The sequence below is a fragment of the Echinops telfairi genome, unplaced genomic scaffold (genome assembly GCF_000313985.2).
Source record: "Echinops telfairi isolate 266 unplaced genomic scaffold, ASM31398v2 ScPeMD7_7465;HRSCAF=8503, whole genome shotgun sequence".
NCBI classification, from domain to species: Eukaryota; Metazoa; Chordata; class Mammalia; order Afrosoricida; family Tenrecidae; genus Echinops; species Echinops telfairi.
In genome coordinates this window covers 9,363,576-9,378,980 of record NW_022111365.1, presented here as the reverse complement: position 1 = coordinate 9,378,980, position 15,405 = coordinate 9,363,576, and the positions used below count along the sequence as shown (strand labels likewise).

The 15,405-nt window shown below is 43.0% G+C and overlaps 1 protein-coding gene across 1 annotated transcript in view; it reads right to left on the bottom strand.

The window, feature by feature from the left end:
- Positions 1–6,474: 6,474 nt before the first annotated feature.
- Positions 6,475–15,405, bottom strand: part of DRGX (dorsal root ganglia homeobox) — a 49,561-nt gene continuing 40,630 nt past the window's right edge. Inside the window, exon 6 of the mRNA XM_004716234.3 lies at positions 6,475–6,752. Within this exon, the coding sequence (XP_004716291.1) occupies positions 6,487–6,752 (266 nt within the window). The 3' untranslated portion in view covers positions 6,475–6,486. The remainder of the gene's footprint in view (positions 6,753–15,405) is intronic.

Below are 15,405 nucleotides of genomic sequence, written 5' to 3'. Positions count from 1 at the left end.
AATAAAGATTAGACATGGGGCACAAAATTCAATAACACCAATTCACTATGGTAGATATACATCTGCAAAGCTAAGGCATGTCTTTAAAAGCTAAGAAAACATGAAAATTATGTGTCCTTTATTGACTAATTTGACTTAGTATAATATCCTCAGTATAATGTTCATCGGATGTTTAGTTCTCTTTGCTTCTGGGTTGTCTTATTTTCTTCATTGCTGTTGTTTTAGTGTTCACTAAATCTTTATGGTTTTCATCTGGACCAAATTCAGAAGTAGTTTGTGCAAGCTTAAATGGTGCCTGAAGTCAGGGTGCTTGTTCCCAAAAGAAACTCTTTCAGGATCAGTGGGCTGCTAGGGGCAGGGCAGGTGATTATAGAAATAATTCTTGCCCATCCAGGATGACCAGGAACACACTGGCCAGCACTGTACTATCTGTTGCTCTGATGAGGGGGCACCTGTGTGCCTCCAGATGAGGTGGTAAACCAGGAGCCCAATCCAAAAGGGTAAAACTCTAATCTCACGCAGAGCAAGGATTGTGCTGGGCATTGTAACTGGCCACTGCGTGAAAGGGAAGCAGACTACTCCTTTGGTCTCCCTTCCTGAGCGGTGTGAAACAATGGAGGATACCACCTTTCTCATCTCCAGCCATTGGTGCGCATTTGGGTTATCAGACCACTGACTCCATCACAAAGCTACCTGCAAAGTTCAAGATGACTGCTGCGTATCAGGCCAATCAACAATTTGCCCATCTGTCTCATCTCTGGCTGATTTTGTTCAGTTTATTTTCACAGTTGATAGTTGATCCAGTTCTCTATTTTAAGATTACTCTTTGACTTTACGTTTCTTCAGGGGTTCCCATTACTTGCAACTAAAAGGGCTTTATTAAAACATTCGCTTTCCCTCCTATCCCACATTGCCCTCAATAGTGTCACTAGTGTTAGTATTACCCTTAACTGTAACAAAAGGCAGATTACCTAGTCATACCTAGAAATAAAATCTTTGATGTGGTGAAACTTATGTGACATTGTTCACTATGGATTAGTAAATAAACAAAAAGTAAGCTCATGCTGACATTGTTTATTGGATAATCTAAGACTGCTGGCTGTGAGTGAGCCCACGGAGGTATTTAGGATTGCATCACCTCCTCTTCTGCTTCTAGGTATGGGTGGCACCTATTTTTCTGCCTGTCACACCTTCTTATAGAATCAAAGCCCTTTTTCATATTTAAAAATTCCTTATAAGGGCAAAGTACACAAGAAGTAATGAGAGAGTATTTCTATGGATTAGTAAATGAACAGAGGCTTACCTACTTGTTCTTATTTACTAGTCTGTAGTGAATAATCTCAGGAGTTTCGCTGTTTTACGTTAAAAGATCAAAACTCAAGTGGTTCCCCTGCATCACACAGAGGTAGGAACTGGGCAACGAATTCCATGCAAAAGGTTCAAGGATCTACATATAACCTCCTCCCTGGGGTATGGACAGAGGAGTAGTGGGTGAAGGGCGACGTCGGATGGTGTCAAATATGACAAAATAATAATGATTTACAAATTATCAAGGGTTCATGGGGGAGGGGGAGAGAGGAGGGAGAGGGGAAAATGAGCTGATACCAAGGGCTCAAGTAGAAAGCAAATGTTTTGAGAATGATGATGGCAACAAATGTACAAAAGTGCTTGATACAATGGATGGATGGATGGATGGATGGATGGATGGATGGATGGATGGATGGATTGTGATGAGTTGTACGAGCCCCCAATAAAATGATTTTAAAAATAAAATAAAATAAACATATAAAACAAGGGAAAAAAGTTTCTCTCAGCTGTATAATTCATAAAATTTTACTGTGATTTATTGTGCCAACCTGGCCAAAAGGAATATGTGGGATGAATCAGGTCAGAGTTTGATTGGAGGGGGAAGAGATAAATGACTCTGCAAGGCCCGCCCCCATCCCCATCCCCTCTTGCTCTCTGATGACCAGAGTGTGCTGGAGCTTGTGTGCTGCTGCTGGAGCTAGTTCTCTGACTCAACCTGTGAGCTACTCTACCTGTGGACCAGGTCAACCTGTGGATCCTGTCACCTTGCATTGCTTGCATTTGATATCCCATCCAGGCCTGCTTCAGCTAAGCTCCCAAGCTACTGACGTTGGTGTCCTACCCTGCTGCTTGCTGCCTGTGGGCAGACTGTTTGCCTTGCCCCAGGGAGGACTCTGCTGTCTGCTTCCTTGACCTTGGACCCAGCAGCACACATAAGTTGAAGGACTTCCAGCATAATAACTCTTCTATGGAAATGAGTTGAACTAAACCCTCTGTACTGCCGTGTGGACTAATTAGTTTCTATATTCCTTTTTGCTGTATATATATATATATGTTTATATACAAATTGGTCCCCTGGTATGCCCCCACTGCCCTCTTGGACCTTAGAGATTGAGTGTAATTTTTGAATTGGGTAAATCTGCAGCAAAAGATCTCATTAAAATTATTAAAAAGCAGAGATGTTCCCTTGAAGACTAAGATGTGCCTTAGTCTTTGTATTTTCAATTTTCAATTACCTCAAAAGCCTGGACAATGAATAAGAAAGATCAAAAAAGAATTGGTGGCTTTGAATTATGATGTTGATGAAGAATATTAAATATGCCATCAAATTTCAGGACGACATTGTGGCAGGAAAGGGGTTGAGTCTAGCCTATCAACCAGGTCACAGCCAATTAGGCCTCTGTGTGAGCATGGCCTTCTCCTGCAGATTCTGGGAACTCCTGTTTTCCTCCCTGGAGGTGTGACACTCACTCTCCTTGGAGGCATTCCTGTTGGCAAGCCACATGGAGCTAGACTGATGGAACAAGAGTCCTGGAGCTTGAGGAGCCACATGGAGACCCACACCAGCACTGAGATGTTTCCATCACCACTGGGTCCACAAGATTTTCCAACCACTGACCTATAATTTTCCTGCATTCAGCATCATTGCATGTGCTGTGTGAGTCTGAAGAGGAATTTATAGACTGGTATCAGACATATGGGCTAATATCAGATTTAAGGATTTGATCTGGACTGGGCTGGGATGTTTTCTCAATATACAGTTGCTCTATTATATAAAGCTCTTTCTTATACAACACATATGAGTGTCTCCCTGCATTTGTTTCTCTAGTCTACCCAGACTACCAGAGACCTCATTCTTGGTAAAGTAGAAGGTCGGTGAAAAAGAGGAAGACCCTCAATGAGATGGATTGACACCGTGGCTGCAACAATGGGCTCAAACATAACAATTGTGAGGATGGTGCAGTATCAAGCAGAGTATTGCTCTGTTGTGCATAGGTTTGCTAACAGTAGGAACTGACTTATTGGCACCTAATGACAACATTAATCTCCTTTATTATTTTATTAATCAAAGTGTGACAAGGGGGCCCAGCTCCCGTTCTTGCCATCCAGAGATTACTGATAACGAAATGGTAGAGAACTTGTCCAAGCTTACTGCACCATATCTACAAAATGGGAATAGCAAGTCTTACCTTATGAGATGATCATTGAGACTAAATGAACAGTGATAGAGTAGTCCTCCTATAGAGCTGTAACAGTACCAGTGGACATCAAATTAATTCTGACTTCTGGCAATTTCATGCTTGTAAATTGCTCCATAGGGTTATCAATAGAATTAGAATCACCAGACCTTTTTTCTGAGGTGATCTTCAGTGTACTTAAACTGCCAACTTTTCAGGTAGCAGTCAAATGCAAACTATTTGCTCTCCCCATGAACCTCCTATATGCGGAATATTTAATAAGAGACCTCTTTTTACCCAAATGAGAGGCTAAGTACTGGGAATTCCTAAGGTGCCCCAATGGGTGATGAAAAAGTGGTCCTTTGAGCCCGAGTACCAGAACAAGCCCCAATCCCTATATCCTGTAGCTCCCTCACACCCAGAAGACCCTGGTCCACAAGACTTCAATGGTTTCTAAGTGATGGCATCAGTGGTTTCTCCTCTTCATTCCCATAACTTGGAGTACATTAAAGAAGCTCTTCAGAGTGCTTCAGCTAATAAATTATTAATAATAATTAATCAACCTTTGAAGAGTTTGAGCCTCCTTCAAACACTAAGCTTTATATGGATACATTATGAACTTCCACAGATGTGTAACCTACAGGTTCCAAGGAAGTCAGGGTTCATTGAGGACCAGGCTTTGCCAAGGAGGGGGATCCCCAAGCACTACGCTACAGGAGATACAGCAAGGTATCCCGGGACAGAAGGTCTGACCCCTACAGATGCCAGCAGCAGAGAGAAAGGACCCCTGACTTGTCCCAACATTTGCTAAAACACTTCCTCCTGGAAGCTTTCAAAAGGTTTATATTAGCATCCTGGCCAGCATGAAGGATTAGAGATCATAGACTTCGCCAAGCCCTAAGCTTCAGGGCCAGGAGGAACAAAGACAGAACCTGAGTTCCATGAATGTTTTTCAATGCTTCTAAATTTATTTTGGTATTTAAACAAACAGATACTACATCATGCATCAGTTACTTTTCGCTTTTGTACAACAAAACTAAGAACTCCCTATCTCTGCAGAGGTTTGGAGTTGTGTTTTGTTTTTCTTTTTCTTTCAGTAACATCAGGCAGACTTTTCAATGTTATTCAGTTTTGCACAGTCACTAGAGTGTCGCATCATGAATTATTAAATCAGTGCTTCGTGGTAATACATAATTTCTTATCAATTATTCATGCTAATGTGTGTATAGTTTACTTAATTGTGTTATTGACGATCAAAAGTAATTTCCTGAAAGTCCTCAAGGACACAAAATTTAATCAGCATAACTACTTTACAGATGCAATGCTGTTAAGTATTCTTAATTTGCTCAACAGTTCACTTATTTATGTACCTTTCTGGAGGAAATACGAGTTTAATCAAACAATTAGATTGAAGAGTTAGTGTACATAAGGGCTTGCGCTTACAATGTTCAACCAAACATTTGTAATTACAGGGAAACGGAAGAGACTTTGCTGCTTTTTGGCAAATCATTTCATCTTTGTTCTCCACAAGCAAAACACAGCAGGAAGGACCGTTTGTTTTTTAGAAGGAGATTACGTATTTTATCAAATGTTTTGCAGTACTCAGAGAGGAGGCATGATACACTTAGGAGCATTACTGGCGAGATACTTTAGGAGGGAAGGTTATAAAGGGGGTCATGAAACAAAATGAGAATAATTGCAATAACAATAGCTGTTTACATGGAAACACCATCAGTAACCCAAGGACTGCCATTGTCCAGCTACCAGGCCCCTAGTTAGGAGTGGTAGACTTTACCCTATTGCACATTTCCCTTCAATCTCTTCAAGTTTGCTATCCACAAGAGTGAAGGCGAGGCTTGGGGAAGTCACTATCCAGTAGAAGTCACTATGCACTAGATCCAAACAGCAATCTATGGGAGTTAGTCCTTTGGAATTAATTCTCTTTGCACACAAGGAATCCCTCTTCCCATGCCCCATTTCTGCCGATGTATCATGCCCATCTCATTTTTCCTCATTGTTCTCCTCAGTGAAAACACCACCAAAGAGTTCCTTTCCCTTGCCATGACCCTGAGGGAAGGCAGTTCATTCAGATACATAATGATTCTAGAAGCTTCCTGGAGTGCTTCTCCCCACAATGACTCTCAGGTTTTTCTAAATAGAGATGGGCTATTTTCAAGTTGATTGACTTTCCAATGGCCTGGAAGCCAATCCAAAGTCACACTCTAGAGGTGAGAGCTTCTGTGTGGAACCCACATTCGCTCAGTGGCTATAGTGTTCAGCACATGCTCCCCATTCATGGAAGAATGACCTGCCTGGTTGGTCTAGTTGCCTTAGCCAGACATATCAGTGGGAACTCATCAGAGCGGGGCCACCATGTACCCCAGAGACATGCTGAGTCCTGTCAGTTCTCCCACTCCACACCTGCTCAGACTACCTTTAAACCAAGTCAAAACCAACATCTCCCAACAAGAAAAAGAATGTTGTTAATCATTGGGGTGGAGGACAAATAGAGGACACCTGTGTCCTGGTCCTAAAAAATGTCACAAGGATAGTCCCATTTCGTATTGTGATAACTTCAGCCCTGGGCCTCCTCCCAAAGTTGCCCTATGTCTTGGTTCTTTGGGTTGATAAGACCTTCAGAGGGAGGTCCACCAGGAGGGGGTAAGCAATTTCACCTCCCTTCGTGGCTTCTGGGTCTGAATGGAAATGCCAGTGGTCACATCAGAGTGGGTGCTGATACCAAGAAGTGCCACTGAGGTTGCCCAGCAAGAAAGAGGTTCTCACCCAAAAAGCCAGAGCCATCACAGTCCCACTGGCAGAACTCCAGAGGGACTGGGCTAGGCATCAGGAGAGCTGTGGGTCTCTTTTTCCCTTTCCAAGTGCACAAGGAGGGCCCAGGGGGCTGCAGGCTCCTCCTTGCTATTCGAGAGTTTTCTGCGGGGGCTGAGGCTAGGAGAAGCAGGAGGAGGGGAGGGCAAACCAGGTTCAAACACCCTGGGCCTCACACTGTCTTCTCACCCTCGCTCTGTTCCTTAGCAGGAGGATTCTTGTCCTGGCTGCCATCCGGGGGCGCCCGCTTGGCAGAGGGACTGGGACTGCTGCTGGTGGATGGCAAGAGGTTGGCTGACTGCAGTACAGCTTCTGAATGCTCTCGGGCTTTCATGCGCAGGGCGGCCACGCTGGCTGTGCGGTTACTCTGGCAGCCATAGGTAGGGAGGAAAGACAATCCCATGGGGTCTGGAACACAGCAAGAACACAGTGGACCCCCTGAAAAAAGAAAAACAAACACAGTATTTCCAGCATCATTTTAAGACAATCTCTTGAGCTGAGGGGTGAGAGGGAGGGAGGTCAAGTTTAGGAACCTGTAAGAAAGATTCTTCCAGGAGAGTCCAGACACTGCCGGGAACAATAATAAGTGTTTGAGACCCGGTAGACACAAAACCCAAGAGTTTAAACCGATAATCCCAAGGATTTTCAGAGTGTTTAGGACTTTATCTTGTGAGTTTCTGAGACTGTAAATCTGTGTGGAAGCAGAAAGCTTCGTCTTTCTGCCTGGAAGCAACTGCTGGTTTCAAATTTCTGACTTTACGGTTAGTATGGCAAAGCAGAGCCCACTACTCCATGGGCTCTTTCTATAACATGGGGTCATATCTACCTCAAGGGATTGTTATGAAGATTCAAAGAAGCAATCCCATAGTCCCCAAACCATATGTCAAAACACTGCCATTAATTCAGTTCTGACTCTTAGTGGCCCTATTTAGGATATTTTTCCCTTTAAAAATATATCATTCCATAGTTCAATCACATCAAGCAGAATTGTATAATTGCTACCACAGTCACTTTCCAAACATTCTTTTTCGACATGAACACTTTGACATCGTCTCCTCTTCACACACACACCCCACCACCACTGAGCCCCCCTTTCCCCAAAACCCTTATTCTACTTGCTGTGTCTATAGGCTCATCCATCCTGGGTTTCATATATTGAACAACAGAAAAGCATATAAAACAACTCCAAGAGGGTACACCTCTAATATGTACACCCTCATATGTACAAGCAAAACCAAACAGCACCATACAAAGCAAAGGCAGTGTAGGAAATCAGATCAGGTCTAGCATGCAGCATAAGGGGATCTACTGACAAAGTTTTAACTATTCAAGGGGGATTGTAAATCTTTATGGAGGGAGATATCCTCATCTTTGTCCCTCAGAGCAGTTAGTGGGCTTCAACCCCCAACCATCCAGTTATCTAGTGCTTTAACCATACACCAAGGCATCCCTGAAAAGGCACATGAATAAAGAGGGCGTCCTTTATACTTTCAAGTCACAGTGCCATACAAACTGCTAGCTCAAGGGAGCTCAAGCCTTCATTCTTTGAACTATGTCACAGCTTTGTGAAGCTAGATTCCAGCCTGTACAAAACTTCATTTGGCACATAAAATGAGTGGAATGGTGTCCAGGAGGATCCCAAGGCTGCAAAGGCACACAGAGCCCATCAGTCCCATCCCATCAGAAAGTAAAGTTACTTAAGAAAGAGCTAAAAGTATTATTTTACTATCAATTTATAAATACTATTTTTCAAATGATTGCTAAGCTGTTTGGACTCAACTGCTTAATGAACAGCATGAAACAGTATTTCTCTTGTTCGTTTTTTCCCCAGGGATCCGCAGTTAAACACAGGTTTTATTTTATTTTCCTTTGATTTTTATAATTTTTTATGTATTTTGATATTTTTATTCTTTTTTTTAGTTCTCTCCTACTTCCTCTTCCAGTTCAACCCTTCCCACACCTGCAAATACACATGCCTCCCAGGCAAAAAGAGGCAGGCCACAGATCCCAGTACACCCACCCAAACTAAGGTTAATTTTATTTTTATTTTTTACTACACTTGATCTTAGTTAAAACGTTGACAAGTGATTATATTTTTATTTTTTGATGGTAAAATTAAAATCTTTATTTTTTTTTACACTTAACACTTAATGTTGATCTTTCACTACTTTCTTTTTAAAATAGTTTTATTGACATATAATTCACAATTTATAAAATTCGATAATTCAATCATATTAAGAAGAGTTGTGTAACTATAACCAAAATAAATTTTAGAACATTTTCCTCTTTCTTGCATTCACTCCCCATCCCACCCCAACTTTCCCTTGCTTACCTCTAGGAAACTCTTAATCCAGTTATTCAGGTAAATCTTTGTAGATTTACCTATCCTGGATTTCATATACAGTAAAACATATTAAAACAAAAACAATAACAAAATAAAACCAAGAAAAATGTCAATTGAAAAGAAAGTAGAAAATATTAAAACCTAGAACAAGTTGAAAATTGGTCAAAAGGGAGATCAAATGATAAGATGTTAAATTCTAACCTACCATAATAATGCACTTTCTAATGCATTCTGTCTGATAGCAAGGCTCTTCACATTCCTGGTCCATAATAATATGGATTTCACCAAGGCTTAATCCAGTACATGGGGACCCTACTAATGGATGTCAAACTTTCACTGTTATCCATGGCCTTCTGCAAATCAGGTGCTTAGAATTTAAACTCTAATACTGTCCCCTCCACCAGCCTTAGATTTTATTATTTACAATATGACTGCGTATAATACACTAGTCAACAAAGATGGAAGTTTGAATTCACTTAGAGGTGCATTGGAAAAAAGGTCTGGAGATCTACTTCCAAAAATTCAGTCACTGAAAACATGTATGGTTGCTGTGAGTTGGAGCCAAATTGGGTGTCATGAAAAATGACAGCACCTGAAGGTACCAGAAATAACGAAGGGTTGAGAATCTACAAAAGGATCAGTTTGGAAAGCACTTTGCACAAGGTCTATTGTGCTAACGGGGCTTAAGAGAGATCTCCTGGCTCTGAATCAACCAGCAGTGCTTTGCAGGCCTCTTAGGAGCAGGGTAGGAGGTCTTTGCCACACTAAAGCAAGAGTTCATCCACTGGCAATGCAGTGCAGGTTCATTCACTCATGCAACTATCCAACAAAAAGTCCATGAGCACAAGGCACTGTGGTGTGTCCTAGTGAGTCAGTAAAACTCTGTGTCCTTGAGGGAGCATGTGACAGGGAGATGCCCAGGAACCAAGTTCAATGAGACATCAATGATATAAGATCATGGGTGATAGGTGGTGGGTGAAGAAAAGTACAAAATGAGTGTGAGGGCAGCCTTGACATCCAGGATCAGGGCATCCAGGGTGCAAAGAAGAGCAAATGACAAACAACAAAAATGGAACAGTACTCACTTATTCAAGAAACAATTGGACATTCATAGTGATTGGAGTTACTGAACTGCAGGCAGAGGACGAGATATGGGCCAAGGGACCACCATGGTCAGAATGCCCTGAAGTCATGGCAAACAAGGGAAGGAAAGCCCTCATCAGGTTTTAAATAGTTTAGTCTAATCCCACATCAAGGAAATTTGACGGTAGATGGGGTAGCAGGAATAGAGGTACAGCCAAAATAGCGATTGGACAAAGGTGGCAAGAGTGAGGCCGTCGGTCTGAATTTATGCTGAAGGTTAGTCTGTGTGCACTGTTGAGGGACTATGAGTGAAACATGACAGAAGGGATTTAAAGGTGGCCCCTAGGCTCTAGTCTGATCACTGGAATGAATGGGGATACCATTTCCAAAGTTCAGTCAGAAAGAAATAGGTTGTTACGGAAGGGAATATCAAGGGTACAATGAGGGGTTCTGGTGGCAGAGTGGGTTATGCATCAGGCTGCTAACCACAGGGTCAGCAGTTAGAAACAACCAGCTGCTCCAAGGGAGAAAGATGAGGCTTTCTCCTCTGGTAAAGAGTTACAGTCTCAGAAACCCATGGGGGGAATTCTACTCTGTCCTATAGGATCACTATGAGTTGGAATTGACTCAATGGCAGTGCGTTTGATTTGGTAAGTGTGGGTCTAGTAAGTCTGAGATCCTGTTGGCCTGTCCAAACATGCTCAACAGTGCTAATGCCGTTCCCTATCCTTAGCTGGGTACTTATGGACCACAGCAGTTTTCCTACCATATAGAGCAATTGCAGGAGTTATAGAGACATTCTCCCAGACAAGGTGGGTGGACTCAGCTGCTGGCCTGGCATGACTGTAAAGATTATCTAACCCTCTTTCTGGTCCAGTAGCAGACTCCACAGGCAATCCCTACATAAATTGTCCTTTGCACCTCAGACAGCCTTCTGAGGCAGCTCTGACCAGGGCAAAAAGCAGATGGTCATGCCAATGACACTTGGAAATTAATGCCTGTCCCTGAAGCCCAAGGTCCTGGTCACAGCTGGCCACTGGCCCCCTCTACCATTTGGTGAGGGATGGGCAGCCAAACCATCTCTTCATCCTCTATGCAGCTCTTAACTCTTTCTGAAAGTTCTCATAGACTTGGAAAGCAGCATTATTGCAAATAGGGAGAACTTTTTGGACCAAAATTCATGTTTGTTGAATAAAATATATATATATATTTGGCCTACATATATGGGCCACCTTTCCAGATGTGATAGATGTTGTGCTAACCTGGCCAATAAGAACATGTGGGATTAATAAGGTCACAGTTTGATTGGAGGGCCAAGAGATAAATGACTCAGCAAGCCCCATCTCTCTCTCTCTCTCTCTCTTACTCTCTGGTGATCAGACTAGTGTGCGGCTGCCTTAGCTAGTTCTCTGCCTCAATTTGTGAGCTAGACTACCTGTGGGACACCCAACCTATGTATCATGTCGCTAGAGCTTGAGGTTCCTTTGAGACCTGCTTCACCACATTGCTGGTGTATACATCATTTGAACTCGGGACTGTTGGATCCTGTTGTCTGGCTGACTGTTGGTGACCCACCCTACTGTGGCTGGAGTGCCTGCATGCTCTACAGAAGACTCAGCTGTCTGCTTCCATGTCCTTGGACCCAGCAGCCCTCGTGAGTTGAAGGACTTCCAGTATACTAACTATTCCACAGAAGTGAGTTGAACTGAGCCGTCTGTACTGCTGTGTGGACTAATTAGCTGTTATACTCCTTTGTACTATATATATCTATCCATATATAAAATCACAAGTGTTCTGATTTTGTTTCTCTAGAGAACCCTGTCTAACATACCAGACTTCAAACATCTTTACCATCACCAGCCTCATCATCATGATCATCATAACACAGCAAATCTTCACGGAGGAATTTTATTAGCTATCTCATGTATTTTGGACATGTTATCACGAGACACCAGTCCCTGGAAAAGGATTTCATGCTTGGTAAAGTAGAGGGACAGTAAAAAAAACAAAAACCCTTAACAAGATAGACTGGCACAGTGACTGCAACAAAGGACTTGAACAGAACGATTGTAACGATGGCTCAGGATGAAGCAGTGCTTTGTTCTGTTGTATGCAGGGTCGCTATCAGTAGGAACCAGTAGGACGATACCTAACAACAACACTGTCTACCTCAGAGCTTTCAAAAATCTGAAAAACTGAATTAAAAGATAGTGGAATTTCCCCCAAATTTGTGTACCTTAATACGTGTACCAAATATCATCGTCTGAGCAATTCTATGAAGTTAAGTTCTACTATTATCCTCTTTTGCAGTTCTTAATTCTGAACCCAAATAGTTAGGTCCTCACCAAAAGTAGCAGAGTTCAATTTCACATCAGCAAAGTTATAAGCCTCTGGCCGGAACCAATGTGTTCATCTGCCTTAAAAAGAGGTAACATCCTTCCCACCAGAGCCCTCTGCTGAGCTCTGCCTATGAAAACACCCCAAGGCTTAATGGCTCTTCCTATAACCCGTTCCTTCCATCCTTTTCGGGTCCCATTGAACAATTTCTCCCAGAGAGCCATGAAATAGCCGCCATCCAAGGTCAGAGCCCTGGTTATGCTCTTCAGATCACTCTTCTTGCATCTACCCTAGGATTTGCCACAACCAGTACTTGAATGTCTAATGACTTGTTTGTTTGTTTGTTTGTTTGTTTATTGTCTTCCTCTTCACTCCCACTCCAAAGCTGTAGGTTTTCATGAAGGAGGTGCTTTCTCCATCTTGTTCACTCTCTATCTCCCAAAGAAGCAAACACAGGCCCCTGGGAAATATTTGTGATACACAAGAAGGGAGAAAATGGATGAAAACATAAAAGGAGGGAGGAGAGGGAAGCAAAAAGGGTGTAAAAAAGGGAGAGAGGAGAGCAAGAGAGAGAAGTGTGATGATTCACTAGAGGGAGTCCTGGTGGCATAGTGACTATGTGTTGAACTGCTAACCACAGCAATTCAAAGCAACCAGCTTTCTGCAGGAGAAAGATGAAATTTTCTACTTCTGTAAACAGTTACAGACTTTCTACTCCTGTAAACAGTTACAGTCTGGGAAAGCCACACATGCAATTTTAGCCTGTCCAACTCACAGAGCATACAGCAGAGCCCTTTCAACAAAGCAATAACATGCCCGGAGACACAGAGTCAACAGACTTGAAGTCAGAGCTCCTGATTTCCAGACTGAGGCCAGTCCTTTCTCTACAACTCTAGGCTGGTGACAATGGCTGACATCATAGAATGCAATACAGGTTACAAAATTCCGCAGGGGCTACACACCTGGTTCAGGCCAGAAGCATCTGGAACCTAGTTTCCACACAGTTTCAATAAATAAGTTTTGAGATTTCCTACCATGCTGACCATTGGCTAGAACCTTCCAGTAACTTCCACTCTACTGCAGGGTAGCAGGGGTTTTATATGCTGTTGTCAACTCCTTTTATGAATGAGTTGTCAACGCAATAGGTAGCAGAAACCAAGATGACTATGAGACAGAGCACAGATACCAATCGACAGGGAATTCGGAAAGAGAGTCCAACACCCCCACAGAGTCCCCTGTTTCTTGCTAGGAACAAAGGAAGATGACTGCCACCACGTGCTATTGACAGGGATAAACTAGAAGGTACATTTGGTTAAATCCCGAATCCTGATTGCTCCTGGGCACTGTTCCACAGAGCCAGTGCACAGTGGCACCAGTAACGGTGACAGCCACATAGAGGCAGCAGTCCTATCACAGAGACGTACAGACACCAGCGGCACAGCCACAAACGGACACCAGTGACAAGTAAGACCACACACTGGCACCTATCACAGAGACACAGACACACATTGATTCTCATCACTCACAGAAATGGACTAAGGAATGCTGAGAAGAAAGCTGTGAGCACGATGAGCCCCAAGAGTCACCCTGAGACCTGGAGGGAAGATGATCCGATCCCAGACTCCCAAGTTTCCCTCCCAAAGGATATTTGTTTGCACATGGAGACATTTTAAGATAAATCAAACCAAACTCACTGCCATTGGGTCGACTCTTCCTCATGACGACCCTATAGGACTGGATACAACAACTGGCCCCGTGGGTTTCTGAGACTGTAATTCTTTATGGGAGTTGAAAGCCTCATCTTTCCCCCCAAGGAATGGTTGGTGATTTTGAACTGCTAACCTCTCAGTTAGCAGCCCAACTCATAATCATTACACCACCTGGGCTCCCTTTTAAAGATAAAGGACCAATATATTAAGAATGGAGATCTCTCTTGGGAGTGGAATTGCCTACGTTTTCTATTTCTCTCTGTTTAACCAGCATGCTCCTCGTTTTTCTAGAATGAACATGATTTTTTAAATGCAAAGCCATAATTCATTTCAAATGAATATTTAAAGGGAAGACAGAAGACAAATCCCTTGGCTCATCTGATGGCTGGAGTGAGAGGACCGGGAAGCTCCACATCGACATATGGTGAAGGTCAGGAGGGCTATAAGCTGTTGAGGGACCTGAAAGGAATGGCAGCTCAGAGTTGGCTCCAGGCACTTGGCCAGCCCAGGCCAGCCTGAGAAAGAAGGCCTGACACAGCTGAGGATGATACTTGTCCCAGCTAAGGACTTACTCCAGTGTGAACATCAAACGAGTCAGCTGACCTGTGAGAAAGGAAGCACAGAGCCAGGGTACTCCTCCCTGCCCTTTCATGTCCTCCTTGAGGACATGACCAGATCATACATAAGGACCCAGGCAAGATTGAGAGGTGTAGTGTGCACTATATACAATCAGAAGTAAATAAGGAAATAAATCAAAGGTGATGACATTGAACCCAGAAAATGGAAAATCCTGGGATACAAAGGGATATGCGGCTCAGCATGTATCTATATGGAACAAGGGGCACAGGCTTAAGGTGTGAGCTGCCTTAATAGAGACAAGACCTGCAGAAAATGAGGCTTTCTTTGGGTGGTACAAGCAGCTACTGAAAGTTTTAGTCTACCCTAGTACATCAGAAGAAACACCTGAAATCTGCTTCTGAAAAATCAGCCACTGAGAATCTGTGGAGCACATAGGGCTTCCTTAAGTTCAGAATCAAGTTCACAAGGGGGTTATGCATTCTTTTCCCATAATGGTCCATCCACTCCTAAAGTCTACCAGAACAAACTCATCTGTCACTACCTCAGGGAAAGAGTAAAGAAATGTTGATGCATTCACACAATGGAACACTACACTACACTGAGGATAATGATGAAACTGCAAAGTCCCTTAAGGCATGGATGAGCCTGGAGAACATTATGCTGAGTGAAATTAGTCAATCACAACAGGACAAACATTGTATGAGATCATTATTATAATTTTTTTTAAATCAAGACAACTATTTTCATACAATAGAAACAAATTTTGATGGTTTCCAAGGGGAATGGAAGGTGGGCAGTGCACCAGAGAGAGAGGTTAAAGCAATAGTCTACTGGGTAGACAGGTGTTAACTTGAGTGAAGGGAAGGACAGTATTCCACAAGAGGGAGAAGAGGAATCAAAGGAAGGTGGGGTCAAGATAAGTTATTTCGGGGGTTGGTAAATAGTTTTGTGAGAACTGGCTTGGCAAACACCTCAACCTGGAAGCCAGGCCCCAGGTAAAATCCTGACACAGGACATGCTCACCCAGAGCAGCAGCCCA